The sequence below is a fragment of the Condylura cristata genome, unplaced genomic scaffold, assembly GCF_000260355.1.
Source record: "Condylura cristata isolate star-nosed mole 26May11 unplaced genomic scaffold, ConCri1.0 scaffold00039, whole genome shotgun sequence".
Lineage (NCBI taxonomy): Eukaryota > Metazoa > Chordata > Mammalia > Eulipotyphla > Talpidae > Condylura > Condylura cristata.
The window spans coordinates 4,575,886-4,591,146 of record NW_004567140.1 but is presented as its reverse complement, the minus strand read 5'-3'; the positions used below and the strand labels follow the sequence as shown (position 1 = coordinate 4,591,146).

The 15,261-nt window shown below is 44.3% G+C and overlaps 1 protein-coding gene across 2 annotated transcripts in view; it reads right to left on the bottom strand.

Moving 5' to 3' along the window:
* Window positions 1-15,255, bottom strand: part of LPCAT2 (lysophosphatidylcholine acyltransferase 2) — a 73,233-nt gene extending 57,978 nt beyond the window's left edge. The window contains exons 1-5 of one of the 2 annotated variants that reach the window (XM_004693570.2): window positions 15,057-15,255; window positions 8,715-8,854; window positions 4,645-4,862; window positions 2,344-2,456; window positions 547-607 (exon numbers count right to left, since the gene is read on the bottom strand). In XM_004693570.2, coding sequence (XP_004693627.1) covers window positions 547-607; window positions 2,344-2,456; window positions 4,645-4,862; window positions 8,715-8,854; window positions 15,057-15,227 — 703 coding nt within the window. In that variant the 5' untranslated portion in view covers window positions 15,228-15,255. Of the gene's footprint in view, window positions 1-546; window positions 608-2,343; window positions 2,457-4,644; window positions 4,863-8,714; window positions 8,855-15,056 lie in introns of those variants that run through there. The other variant, XM_012733211.1, reaches the window with a different exon arrangement.
* Between the last annotated feature and the right edge of the window lie 6 nt (window positions 15,256-15,261).

The following is a 15,261-nucleotide window of genomic DNA, read 5'->3' as shown; positions in this document are numbered from 1 at the left end:
ACACACACACCACAAACACTCACCACCTACCACATCACATACCACAAACACACACACCACACCACACCACACACCACACCACACCACTCACACACATCATCCACCACACCACTCACACACACTACACACCATACCACTCACACATACCACACACACACCACAAACACACATATCACAAACACACATGCCACACAAACCACACCACACACATGCAACACACCACACCCACACACCACACACATCACACCCCCCCACACCACAAACACACACCACACACAAACCACATCATGCACACATACCCCCCACGCCCTCTCCCCACACACAACACACACACACACATACACACAAGACACTCTGAGGAATACAGGCTTATAACTAAAAGACAAAGACAAGGAGTGAGTTCTCTGGATGTGCAACTTTAAAAACTTTTCATCAGACATGAAGATAAGCTCACAGCAAACTCGAGTTACTTTGTGCGTTATCATCAATCATTTGAAGAACCCTTCCACACTACTTTATCACAATACATAATTTAATTTATCTCACCTGGTTTAAAAGTAATCAAACAGGAACGATTAGTACAAGTACCTTCTGGGAAAACTAGTATCTTGGGAGAAAAGGAATAGATTTAATATTTCAGTCTAATTCATAGAATCCCTCCTCACTCACTTTCTTATAACATCACAAATAGCTGCCCCTTCTTATACAACAAAAATGAAATAAAAGGCAGAAGCACTTGTTTCTAATGAAAGCCAGAATGAGGCTGCTTGGTTTTCCTCTAGAATGGAGTCTCACCATTACGATTATTAGAAAATGGATTAAAGCTTTGAAGAGAGGATACACATACACTTCTTAAAAGACCCTAAATCCGAAGTGTGCACTGAACATACCAAATTCTTTATTCCATGGCTACCTGCATTCGTAACTCAGTTTTCCCATGAAATGATACCCATTTCTACAATGGAGGAAAATGGAGAGAAGTTTTCAATATACCTGCTTTTTACTTGAGTTAGTTGACATGGAATACAACTGAATATCATCTTTCGGGACGTATTTTCAGTTTTGAAAATACTTCTTGATGTTTTCCATGTGCAAAATACACAGTACAGTGAATTTCCCTAATTAGTGAGTTTTCTGAAGCTTCTGGAATTTAGCAGTGAGTCAACTGCTAAGGAGCTAAAACGAACGACCTTGTCCGGAGACAGCAGTGTGTACCTTACAATAGGGGAGGGAGAATACTAACGGGCTCAACTGTCACAGTCACAGGTATGAAGATCAGGACTGCGAGAAGCGCCATCCTCCAGGGAGAAACCGGCGTCCTCCGACAGGAGGAGACTGCAGCCTCTGTGATTCACTCGGAGGGAATTCTGTTGCTACACCATGAACCGTGGACGGATGTGGAGTGAATCATAAAATCTCAGAGCTGGCAGGGGCATGACAAGTCATCTTGAGTGTCGAGCGTGGAATTCTCTCTGCAATATCCCCCCCCAGTGGTTGCTCAGCCAAAGCCTGCAAATTCCGAAAGCGAATTCTAAACCAGGCCACTCGACCTCTGCACAGAATGTCCTGGAGGTGAATGACGAGCTGTCATCTAGCTACCTGTTCACTTTTACCCAGCAGTCCTTGGGGTCCCAGGTTTCCAAGGGAAACAGCAAACCCTCCTTCCAAACGCTAGCTCTTCCCATCACTTACAGGCTTTGGTTTCTACAACCTCCTGGCTGGTTTTACCCTTCTTGGTACCTTAACATCTGAAATCATGCCTGATGGCCAGCTCACCCGGGGCCAGCTCACCACAGAGCCACTTCTGCTACTTGTGACTTGTTTTCACCAGGGCAAAGATCGGGGGATCCTTATCATCACGATGTTTTCTACCTGCAATGAATATGGTCCCTTCCTCACCATTATAAGGCAATGCAGGGCACTGGGCTGGTGAGCTGGTATGGATGAGAGACTTTAACAAGTGGTTCTGGCCAGACCCTGGATGTAAAAGCGTTGTCTAAGTATACTCCAGGCAAGACTGAAGCTCTTAACCCTTTTTTTTCTTCTTCTGTCAACCCAACATGAGTTTTACTATCTTTAAAACAGTAAATAAAATCAGAGATAGGGCATTATTTTTTATGGCACAAAAATTCTTCTGACTTTATAGAGAATTAATACATTGAAGTCCATGGAATATCCCACGGGGAAGAAGACTTCTTCACACTCATTTATTCTACTTCTGTTATGCTAAGACATCTGGCATAGACGTTCCAGGTTCTGCTATCTATGGATCCAAATGATCTATTTATACATGTGTGACCAGCTCTCAATATGCTGAATTGAGCACCTACTGAGCAGTTTTACCTGTGGCCATTCGCCTCCTGATGTAGCTCTCTTGATTATTTCATTTATCGTGTTTTTTCTTGAATCTGGATCTACACGGGACACCAGCACTGGCTGCAAGGCCCGTAACAGTCCTTTAAAAGAAAAAAGAAGTCATTTTTACTAGGGCTACTATACTACCATAGTGATGATCAATCATAAGACAGATTTTAAGGAAACTCAAGATGACAGTGAATTTAAGAGAACGACTTAAAAAAAAAAAGCCTCAAATCCCAAATGTATTTGAAATAAGCCCCCCAGTTTCAGAAGAAGAGGTGGCTGATACCTAAAGCTATTTCACATATTTCACAGACATTAGCAGCAAGAATATGAAAAGAAGCAAATGTAATTTTCCCCCTAAAAGTCTTCTTTAGCTGACACTAAGCCCCGGGACTATGCTACAGGGATGTCTTGCTAAAGAATATCGTGGGCCCCTCCCTGGTGGCGCAGCGGGTTAAAGCACAGCACTGAGAAGCTAAAGCCACTTCCGCATGAGTTCGATCCCCGCCTGCCCGGAGGTGACCACATGGCGCGGCAGACCTCTCCTGACCCGCCCGCTGCTCCCCTCAGCAGTGTACTTCGTCGATCTGCCTGTCCTGCTCCCCACTCTGTCTCTGGTGAAGCCTCTCGCCACCCCTGAGCCTCTGGCCTGTACCCCAGTTCTGTATGTACAAATAAATAAATCTTTAAAAAAAATTATAAGAAAAAGTCATGAGAATTCACTGTACACATGATTAAGAGGTCATGATTATTCATTGTACTAAAAATTTCAGCAAGAGAGCCTGCCAAATACTTAATTTCTAGCACATGCAACATAAACTTCCATTTACCAAAAATCTCTTACGACATAATCTTTTAGGAAAATACCGTGTTACACAAAGCAAGGCAGTTATTTTGCAAATAAAAAAGAATGATTTCTGAGCTGAATGGCAAGGACGCAAGAACCATGATCACATCTCCCAAGTGCCAGGGCAACACAAGACAACATTCACACCCCTCATCCCTCGGTGCGAGCCGTAATCTGGGACAAGTGGGAGCAGTTACCGGGAGACAACACCCTAGGGGGAGACCAAAGCATCTGGGGGAAAAACATTTCACTTGCTTCATTATTTTTTATGGCAGGGAGCACTTATGGCTCCATATCATAGTTTTCAGAGAGTTTCACATGGTCCCTCATGAAGATGCTGGGGCAGTCATGAAGAAAACAGTTAGGAGAAGAGGCTTGGTGGGCTTGTGAGCATCAGACCCTGAAGAGAACTTCATGAAACCACATGTAAGCAGCGCATTCACAAATTCTTGGCTACGTTCGCCCTCAAAAAAATTGGGCATGTTTGGTATTTGAAATTTTGTTTGGCTATATTGATATCTGGTTTTTCTGACTATTTAGAAGAATAGGAACATGAATTCAAAGAGATGTATGCATCCTTCTATTTATTGCAGAATTATTCACAATTGTAAGGTATGGAAACAACCAAAGTGTCTAAAAATGGATGAACGGATGGAAGAGACATGATCCAGACATGCAAATAACGTTTCAGTCAAGGCAGGATTTATATAGCCTGGCCACACCGTTTGGGCTTGGGCGCATATATTTATGATGTTCACAAAGTTGCCTAATGACACATGTATGAGAATGTATTCCTATCGTTAAAAATGCATGACTGTGTATATAATGGAATGCTACTCAGCCATTAAAAAGGTGAGGTGTTGCCATTTGTGACAACCAGGATGGATCTTGAGGGAATATTGCTACGGGAAATAAATCAGACAGAGAAAAAAAGACGCCATGTGAGTTAGCTTAAACGTGGAACCTAAGAACAGAAACAGGACAAAATTCATGAGTACAGAGAAAGTATGGTGATTGCTAGAAGGTGGACGGGAGGGTAGATGAAATGGGGAAAAAGGTCAAGAAGATAGATCCTAAAAATTAACTTTGCAATGGTGACCATTTCACAACATATACAAATATCAAAACATTATGTTGTGCACCTGAAATCAATATAATCACATAAACCAATTATTTCTCAAAAAAACCCCAACAAAACAAAACAGGAGGAATGATATGGTGAAAAGGATGTAAACAGAATGATATGAGTACGGACAGAGAGGTTTCTAATCTACTTTCATAAATTCACTCTTTTGATCTAGTATCTCATGAAAAGAAAGGAATTTTGCTTGAAGTGTTTCATTTTGAAAGCTTTCGAAAAGTCGGTCAACAAACTATAAATGATCTTTTTAATTTAAAGCAAGTGCATGAAGACATTTTCTCTGGCAAGTACTTACTGCCAATCAGAGGGACCTGTACATTCTCGTTTCGAGATACTATGGAAGGTAACCCCGTGACGACACAGGCGATTCCATCAAAGAAGCTTGAATGAGGGGCGACCACAAAGATCGGTGCTTCCGCGGAATCAGCCATCTTGCCTTTCACGGTGACTATAAATCCCATGGAAAGGAACATGGCGTGGCCCAGAAACTTCAAAACTGGTTGGCTAATTTTCCTTTGGAAATAAATATTTAAAAAGACACCATTAGCTTTGCTAATTGCAGTTAACAGGGGAGCTTTCCACTGAAACATAATACAAAATCAAACATGTCAGAACATTTCATGTTAAAATGAGCCAAGAAGAACAGGGAACACTTATGTGGAGCTCTTCCTGCCAGGAACTACTCTTAACAGGATAACTATGCAAATCACTATAAAATACATTAGCTATAAATATATTATATATATACGTATATATATTTTAAATCCTCACTTCCATTTGGCACAATAGGAACTATGTATTATCCCCCTTTACCAGATGAGAATACTGAAGCAGAGAAGTAATCTTCCGAAGGACCTAGGGTTAATAAATAGCCGCATTAATCTGGTTTATAAAATGATAGGAACAGCCCCATTGCAAACAGGATTGAAGCCTGAACTGTCAACACATGACCCCCACGGAGAGACTCAACCCCACAGTGCCCTTCACTCGCCCTGACTCGCCTAATCCAGATGCAGCTCCCCCAAAACACACATGGCGCCCTTATGCTTAAATTGTCCTCGGAGCTATTCTAGGAGTAATTTTTTAGAAGTGTTATGACCTATATCATTATTGCACTTAGACAGCATCAAAAATCGTAAGTAAATTTACCATCCCACTTCCTTGGACAGAGATGCACGGAAATCCAGAAATGTAACTGCTTACTTAAATTTTTTTTTAATTTAAACTTTTTTTATTGGGCTAGTACTGCATTCACACATCATACAGGTCTGTATAAATCTCATCTGCATGGAAAACAAGAGGGTGCCCACTGAAGTCTGTTTGTCTCCACTCTGAGCACCCATTGTAAATGGCTCCAGTTTCACCAGTTTCTAATTTCCTTTTAGTAAGTCAAACTCTTCAGAATCTGTCATGGAAGACTAATCAATTCATCCAACTGTGCTGGACACAAGTAAGATCCAGTCTCTGTCCTTGACAAACTCAATCGAACAGGGATTGCAGTATTGCAGACATAGCTGGACAGCTCAGTGAACGTCTGCAAGTTCTCACGAACAATAAAATATATGTATCTGCCATAGAATGCCTAACGCAATTTTTAAAAAATGGGCTTCCCAGCTAATTCTCTACCACTCTTTTTATAATCTAGCGCAAAGCTGTTAGGCAAGTAGCTACTGAAAACATGTCTCTGTAATATCCCAGAAAGGAGCCGTGAGAATCAAAAGCTAAAGTATAACAGTTCCCCAGAGGGCACAGGGAAATGACTCTTCCCTTCCTGCCCTGTTGTTTAGAGTTGAGATTACTGTGTCAGAACAAAAGCTCACCCCTTCTGGGAATTTCCACACCTCTTATTTTTTTATGTATAGTGATGTAGCTTCTGACCACCTCATTCCAAAGTAGCCCATATTCAAAGTCATAAGTATTTCGCTTTAAATGTAAATGTCTAAACATGGTTACCAGTTTGCCTAATTCAAACCATTTGAGAGGAAGCACAGATACTGGGTTCATTAACATAGTAGAACTTTCTTCTCTAACATTTATTTTTATTTGTTCTTAGACTATTCCTTCCATCATTATAGGTTTTTTTTTTTTTAAAGACTGACTTATGTATGCATGCTAGAACTGGGGTACAGGCCTAGAGGTGTAGGGTGAGAGGATTCACCAGAGACAGAGTGGGGAGCAGAACAGGCAGGTCTACTGGAATCCACTGCTGAGGGGAGCAGCGGGGAGACAGGAGAGGTCTGCTGGGCCCTGTGGGTCACTCCTTGGCTCAGCATCAAACTCAGACAGCTCCACATCGCTGAGACTTAACTCCTTGTGCCACCAGGGAGGCCCCCAGAGTTTCAGTTTGTTTTTTTAGCCTTTGACAATTAAACCAGAGAGGTGCCAGAAAGAAACTGCTAAGTCATGGAAAACACCCTGCCATGTATTTTCCTTTTTATAACCTACAACACGGGGTCATAAAACAATGGAGAGGGGAGGACTGAGGAAGTGTTACTTCTACCTCAGGCCAGACTCCTGTTTCAATGGGCGTGTCGTCACCAGCGCAGGAGCTGAGCACAAACCGTCTGTTTCTTTATGAAATTTTCTAGAGTGGTGTTTATCAAAGTTTTTGGAAGACACATTGTTATTTGAGATTGGGATGAAGGAAAGCAATCCTTTTGCTCACACAGAACAGTGTGCATGAGTTCATCAGTGCCTAAACCCACACATGGACTCTGAGGAAACCTGTACAATCCACAGGACGTGCAGCGGCCGCAGCTGGTTCTGCCCGGCAGAACGAGCGTGACCCGTGGCTTTGTTCATTTGTGGTCAGCCTGTTGTTTAAAACCACGCTATCATCTACCTCAGTGCTCGTGGTTAAAAGCTACGTTTTATCAGGGGAAGACTGTTATTACTGGGCCTCCCTGGTGGCGCAAGGGGTTAAGTCTCAGCACTATGAAGCTGCCCGAAGCCACCACAGCACCATTGATCCCTGGCCCGGGAGTGACCCACAGGGCACAGCACACTCCTATCTCCCCGCTCCCCTCAGCAGTGGACTTCAGTCAATCCGCCTGCTCTGCTCCCCACTCTGTCTCTGGTGAAGCCTCTCACCCCCACACCTCTGGCCTGTACCCCAGTTCTTATATGCATGAATAAGCCAATTTTTTTTTTAAGATTTATTTATTTGTGCATACAGAACTGGGGTACAGGCCAGATGTGCAGTGAACAGATTCACCAGAGACAGAGAGGGGAGCAGAACAGGCAGACTGATGAAGCACACTGCTGAGGGGAGCGGCGGGCGGGTCAGGAGAGGTCTGCCGCGCCATGTGGATCTCCTCGGGGCTGGAGATGAAACTCGCACTGAGGCAGCTGCGAGTTGCAGTGCTGCACTTTAACCCGCTGCGCCACTAGGGAGGGCCTAAATAAATCAATCTTTAAAAAATAATTGTTATGGCCCTCCCTGGTGGCGCAGCGGGTTAAAGCGCAGCACTGAGAATCTAAAGCCGCTGCTGCATGAGTTCGATTCCCGCCTGCCCCGGAGGTGACCACAGGGCGTGGCAGACCTCTCCTGACCCGCCCGCTGCTCCCCTCAGCAGTGTACTTTGTCGATCTGCCTGTTCTGCCCCCCTCTCTGTCTCTGGTGAAGCCAATCGCCGCCCCTGAGCCTCTGGCCTGTACCCCAGTTATGTATGCACAAATAAATAAATCTTTAAAAAAAAAAAAGTTTAAAAAAAAATAATTGTTATTACTAACAATTGTATACTAACTGGCATAATTGATATACTGCTATATATACCACTGCAGAAAATATATAGTTACTATAGGACAAAGCAAATGTGGAAATCAAGGAAGAGCAAAAGAAGTGAGGAATTTTTCAGTGGCTTCGGGAATGTACTAACTGATCTTTCAGAGGATGGGATCTACCATTTCCTGGCACGAACTCAGAAAACAAAATATTTTGAGATTATGAAATTACAACTCCAACAGAAGATCTTAATGTGCTTACGTAGTAGTTCCTACATGATAAAATAAGAATAGTTTCCACCTGATAAACAAAAACAGCAGCTAGAGGGGTCTCCCTCGTGGCACAGGGGTTAAATCTCAGCACTATCATTGTCTCCGGCCAGGGAGTGACCCACAGGGTACAGGAGACCTCTCCTGTCTCCCCGCTGCTCCACTCAGCATTGGATTTCAGTCATCGGCCTGTTCTGCTCCCCACTCTGTCTCTGGTGAATCCTCTCACCCCTGCACTGCTGGCCTGTACCCCAGTTCTTATGTGCATAAATAAATCTTTAAAAAAAGTAGCAGCTAGATAAATCTGACTAAACTATGATAAACATTTACTTATCTTGAGATACTTAGCTCTTAGGAATAATTCTCTCTTACCTCCTCCAACCAGTCAGCGGGTGGGTCGGCTTTTCAGGGGTGCACACTGTTGAAATCGCAGCAAATGACCACGCCAGGATTAAGACACACGCAAGCAATAAGGTGCGGAGTGGGAGCAGGAGAAGTCCCAGAAAGAAAATCTGAAAGTCAATGTTGATGACAACAGATGAATGGACTTTTTAAAAAAAATATGTAAGTTTATTTTTACATCATTTGGTGCCTTTCCCTATGGGCTTCCCATCACCAAATCACCTGTCTGCCATCACCATAGTCCAGTGCATTCCTCCCTCCCTGTTTTTGACCCCATCCCCCACTCCACCCCGTAAAATGTCTCTGGCATATAGTTGTTTATTATTATTATTATTATTTTTCCGCCATCAAGCAGAAACCTGTAGGAGGAAGGTTTATCCTCCTCCTGCACCCACCTGGGGGTGAACACTGTAAGCAGGTGTTCGGGGTCCCCTTCCACCCCCCCAGTGACTAGTGGTTTTCTTACTGACCTGAGATAACAGTGTGAAAGGAAACAGCCATGAGATGGCTCCAGTGTCCACCAAAAAGTCAATCAAACGACCCCCACCCCACATTAAGAGTTCCTCAGGGGGTTAACAAAATGAAAATGACAATAAGCTGATTCAAACTGAGCGGAACCACCGAGCCCCATTATTCTTCACCTGGACCCTCATTCTGGACCCCCACTGGCCTTCTTTCCTCCCTCTTTGCACCCTCATTCCCTGCCCACATGCTGCCTTGCAAGGCTTGACTCCAGCCCATCTGTGCTGGCCTTGCGACCGTCCTGCTTTTTCTCTTTCGGGCTCTGACCAGGGCACCTGTTCTTCCGAGGACCTTCTTCCTCATGCGCGCACACCGATTCCTCCTTAGCGACTTGCTCAGCCTGCTTTCACGCTTCTGGGCCATCCTATTTTCCCTCAAAATACCATCACAGGCCTGGGCTTCCTCTCCTCTCTTGTGTTATTTCCACCCACTGGGAAGGCCTCTCAATCTTACTGAACCTTCTCCTTAACCCGGAGAAGCCTGCCAAGTGAATGTCATATGAATCATGCGAGCATTTGCTGGCACACCAGGATTTACATGTGTGTAGATGCTGTAAGTTTGCATAATCCGCTCAAGGAGCTCAGATGGAATTTTCTGAACCGCCAGCACCTTCCCAAAGCTTTCCTGCTGAGAACTCCCTGCCTCGGCGCTAGTAACTGCTGCTTAGTGCTCTCACCTCCTCAGACCCGCCACTCGGGCCCCAGTCAGACTGTTGGGACAGCTGCCTCTGGCGCTGGCCTTTCCACACCCTCTTCACTAGACTTCCCTAAAACCGTGCTTCCTTTATCAACGTGTCCAACATGGCTGGTATGTCCACCCAGTAGGCTGATAGAGGCAAAGATGGTCCCAGGCGAGTTGGCATTGGTTTGGGATCCTGCCGGTGTGGAGGGCCAGGAGCTCCCTGGTAGAAAAGAGACATACCCCACCATACCCAGCAGCTGAACCCCCCCACCCCCGCCTCCTGTTGAACACTGGCCCCAGGACAGCTCCTTTGCCAAAGAGGGTACTCTGTCTAGTGTACGGAGTAGCTGATATTCTTAGGGGGTGGGGCTCAGTCTGTGGGGACCCCCAGAAGGAGCACTGGCTGCCTAGAAGGGATTCTCAATGGGCAGGTTCAAGGTTGCTAGTTCAAGTGGCGGTCGGCCTCCCATTACTGTTAAGGGGAAGGATGTCCTAAAGGAACTCTGCGGAGTCTTATGAACTCCACCCATACTCCAGCTTTCTGGACTCCACCCCCTACTCCAGTGATTGGAAACTACAACTCCCAGCAGTACCAGGGAGAGAACTGCAAGGACCCAAGGGCGGAGCTAGCAGGCATTCTGGGACTTTGAGGGATAAATTGGGAGCGATTTTCTACGGCTCTGGGGGCTCACACAACGGCTCTCAGAACCTCGTGACTGGGGGCTATCAGTTAGTTAGTTACCAGAGCTCCAAGTCAGCCGAGCAGGTAAGATATTCTAGTGACCTTGTATCTCTCTCTCTTTCCCTGGGTTGTTCCTTTTCCTTTCCCCTTTTGTAAATAAACCCATTATTGTCCCTTTTTTGTGTGTCTGCAGTACAACTAAGTTTCAGAAGTGCAGGTTAGGACCCATAGAGAGACAGCCCAGTTCCCACTGGGGTGACCTGTAACATTACCACTGTCAAGGTGGGGGGAAGGCTGCTCCCCTCTTCTTTGTACTGTTTAAAGGGCCTCTGTTTTTTCCCAGGTCTACCTTACAGAGAACACTAAGAATCTCTCTTGCAGATTCTCACCTGAAACAGAAGACTCACCTGTTTTTGAACCAGAAAAGAGAGTGTAGCTCATCTGTATGCATGCCCCCAGAAGGCAACCAGAGCAAAGAGCCCCAAATGTATGTCCCTATCTCCCCAAATAAAAAAATCAACTTGTATGTGCCAGACCTTACTAAATTCAACCATGCAGAGCCCAGGATGGAAGTAGATGGAGCAGGGGAGAAGAGAATGGAGGAGAGGAAGTAGCGTCGCTCAGATGAAGACCGAACCTGCATCTTTTTCAAAATTACTTTCAATCAAATTCTGCCGTGTGTCATGTGACTGCAGAGCACGTCATGGTGACCAACACAAGGACCTCTGGGCTGGTCAACCACGGTCTCCAGTCCCTCTGTGATCACGCACTGAGAGCAACGTTAGGGGGCCTGGACATGGCCTGGGGGTTCTCTGCCCATGCGCTCACTCACAACTGCAAGTCACAGCTGCTGCTTGGGATGCAACAGCAATGTGATCTACTTACCAATTGGGGAATAAAAAAAAAAAAAAGGCTGCTAAGGCTGTTAGAGGGTAGCTCACTCATTGTGGTTTTGATTTGCATTTCCCTGATTATAAGGGATGTTGAACATTTTTTCATAGGCCTCTTGGCCAATTCCTCTTTGGGGAAGTTCTTCTGGCATCCACTGAACTTCTTGAACGTACAGATTCAAGTCAATTTGGCAAGTTTTCAGGCATCATTTCTTCAAATGCTCTTTCTGTCCCTTTCTCCTCTCAGAGTAGGGCTCCCATTATACTTAAGTTGACACATCTGATTGTGTCCTACAGGTCTCTGGGGCTCTGTTTATTTTTCTTCACCTTTTTTCTTTCTTTCTGTTCTTCAAGTTAGATAATCTCCATTGACCTAACTTTGAGCTAACACTTTCTTCTATTTGCTCAAGTCAAGAGGGCCAGCCATTGAGGTCTTTATTAAATGTGTCCCTCAGCTACTGTAACACTTATGTCCAATTTCCACTTGGTACTTTCATAATTTCAAAACTTTATTGATACTTGGCAATACACTCATATTGTCATTTAGTTCTTTGGACAGGTTTTCTTTAGTTTTTTTGAATACATTTAAAAATATCCTAAAGTTTTTGGATAAAGATCCATCTAGAAGGCAGGTGTGCATGTTGGGCCACACTCAGTTAAGTGAAGTTCATAACTCTGCCTTGGCTTTTACTTCCTATTTGTAAGAGGCTGATGATTAGCCAGTGAGAGTTAGGGAATTCTTGGATCTTTTTTTTCAGACTGCGAACATAGGCTCGAGTATGCTCAGAGCTCCACTTCTAAAGTCTCAGGAGTATGTCAGAACTTCTCAGGGTCCCCAGTGAACACATCCACCCCTAGATTTTTTTTCAATAAACATTTTGGTTAGTCTGTTGTTACTATTCACTGCCTCAGGATCTGTTACATTCATCAATTGCTTCTCACTGTTTTTGACAGATACTCCTGGGTGAGTCCAAGGCAAGTCAAATGAAGAAAGTCTTAGAGATGATCAAAAAATAATCTCTGCTGCAAGAAAGCACTACGTTGGCCTACACTCCAGTTCTTGTATGCGTAAATAAATAAATATTTACAAAAAGACGAAGAGCAACTGATAACGGATTTTAACTGAAGAAGTTGTCAACTATTATTATTTTTTTCTGTACCATTTTCAAAGTTTATAACAAATAATGGCACTTTATAGTAAACCAATTTTGACTAACTTTTTGAAAATTAAGAAGACGCTCTGTTGGGTTTCCATTTGGTAATACATCATCTGTCTAGGAGTGCCTTCTTTCAACACTCTTAGCACCTACTAAAACACAGACTTATATGTTTGTATTCGCTTGACTTTCTCAGTGAAATATAAGCTTTCATAGGCAAGGCCCTCATTTTTCACTGGTATATGTCCCAGACATAAACACTGTATCTGGCACTTAGCAGGCATTAAAAAGAACTTTTGGTATGATAAATTGCCCCACAATTACAAACCAAAATTCATTTCCTTTCCACATTCTACTGAGAAAATGAAAAGTCAGGCTACTTTTCCCCATAATACCTAGTAGCAGATCACTAGGTAGTCAAAAAGAAAGGGAGGAGCAAAACTAAGTTCAACGATAACATGCAAAATAGTCCTTCTGGAAGACACTGATAACTGCTCAAGATTAATTAATCCTATTAAAATAACACATTAACTCCAATGAAAGCATGTCCATCCGTAATACGTAGGCAACCTTGTTTTTCAGTCATGTCTATTCAAATTTTCTCTGTGTGGGCTATTCAAGTACTTGAAAACTCTTTGATATTTCGAAGGATTTATAAGTCTATATGGACTTTTAATTGTTTAATCGTCAGGCTACATTAAATTCTATTCAATCTCAGCAAATTTTAAGTACCTATGCAATTTGTAGACAACACACAGCATAAGATAAACCTATAGTAAGATAACTTTCCTATATTATCTCACGTAATTTTAAGCCTCTTTTGATATATCCTTCTTCCAATTTAACAGATGGAGAAAGTGGAGTGCAGAGAGGTTAAATGACTTGGTTCGTGTCAAACAACTAGTAAATGGCTATGTCAGAGCAGGTTTTCTGACTAATGCCAGTGATATTTCCATTAAACTATAGTGCTTATAAAATTATTTGGAAGTGTTCCCTAAATAGTAACAGTCTATGTTTTTTTAACTATTTTTTTTATTCTAGGTACAATTTAAATACTTAAGAATATGACATTTTGTTCCTCATTCCAACATATGAGGCCAAATAGATGGACACACTTTCAGTATGAATGATTTGATGACATCAAACTAAAATTAATTTTGAATGATAGTCAATGTATTTAGACATGTTTTCAGATGTTCTGAGATACAAAAAGAAGGGCTATTTATTGAAGACATGATGACCAAAAATTTAAAGGCTTAGCTTCTTTGCAAAGAGTATTACTCTAGTCATGATCTTCCTCTTCCTCTCTCACGCCCTTCTTCGACCAGATACTCATCTACCATTTGACTCTAACCACACCTTATGCTGCTTAGCTCAGCATTTAACCACCACTGTAGAGAACAATGGTTTTAGTGTGTACAAGGAGGCTGTGCAAAAATTAGTTTTTCAAATCTGAAGAAATGTGTGAGACAGGAAAACAATTAAAACCATTTTCTTCACGCAGAAAACACAGTCTATCTTGTTTACATATAGTCTATCTTGTTCCTTGATCACTAACATCACTAAAGGGAAGTCCAAAGAGTAAATGTAACTACTAGTGGTAAAAGCAGCATTTTGCAAGAAAAGAGACAGGAAAGGAAACTTCCTTTTTGTATATTGCCATTTTTTAACAGCGGAAGATAGTCTGGGCTACTTCTCACCCACGAACCTAGAAGCGTGGGGGGGTGGGGGGGAAGGGTCAGAACCGACCACTCCTGAGCGCCTTAAGCTGGCTCAGTTATCCGTTTTTCTTGATTCTGTTTCCTACCCTGATGCGCTGGACTCGGTGGGTCATCCCTGCCTCACTTATTCTAACTTCAGATGTCGCCTTTCTATCTTCTCCTCACTCTTCCCACCCCATACTGATGGCTCTCATACTGATTGGGGGAAAAAAAAAAGGATTTCCAAAACTCATTCTCTCAACATCTGGGGAAGTCCTCCAGACTTATCCTCCCTTCTCAGCACGCTGCCTCTGCCGCTGGCCCGCGCAACCTCCTCTGCCTCAGGACCTTCCTGCAAGACCTCCCCTTGCAGCCACCAAGCACCCTCGAGTCCCAGACTCGCATCAAGCCCATGCAGACTCCGGGCCCCTGCAAAAGGCATCCCCTCTGCGTTCTACATTTCTTGCCTAGCGCTTCTGCTTCCAAAACTCACATCCTCTCTGCCGGGGACGCCTCTCAAGCCGGCTGCACCTCGGGGAGCATCCCGTCAGACCCACCTTGCCCTGCCTCCCCGGCCAGCCCGCAGGTCCACCTGGACCTGCCTCCCCGGCTAAGCCTCCCCTACGTGCAACTCCTCTCTTATACCCACGCCCCTGCCCTGCCAGACCCACGCCTCTTACCTGGGCGCGCTTCGCCGCGCCCATCCGCGTCTGCTGCACGAAGGGGTTGGGCACCGGCGGCGGGAAGAAGGACGCCTGGCGGGGCACCATGGGCGGCCGCAGTCCCGGCTTCCCGACGCCAGCGCCCGGCACCGTGGCCGCCACCGCCGCCGCCTCAGCGCACCGGCTCATGGCCGGGCCGGACGCCAAACTGGATGGGAAGCAC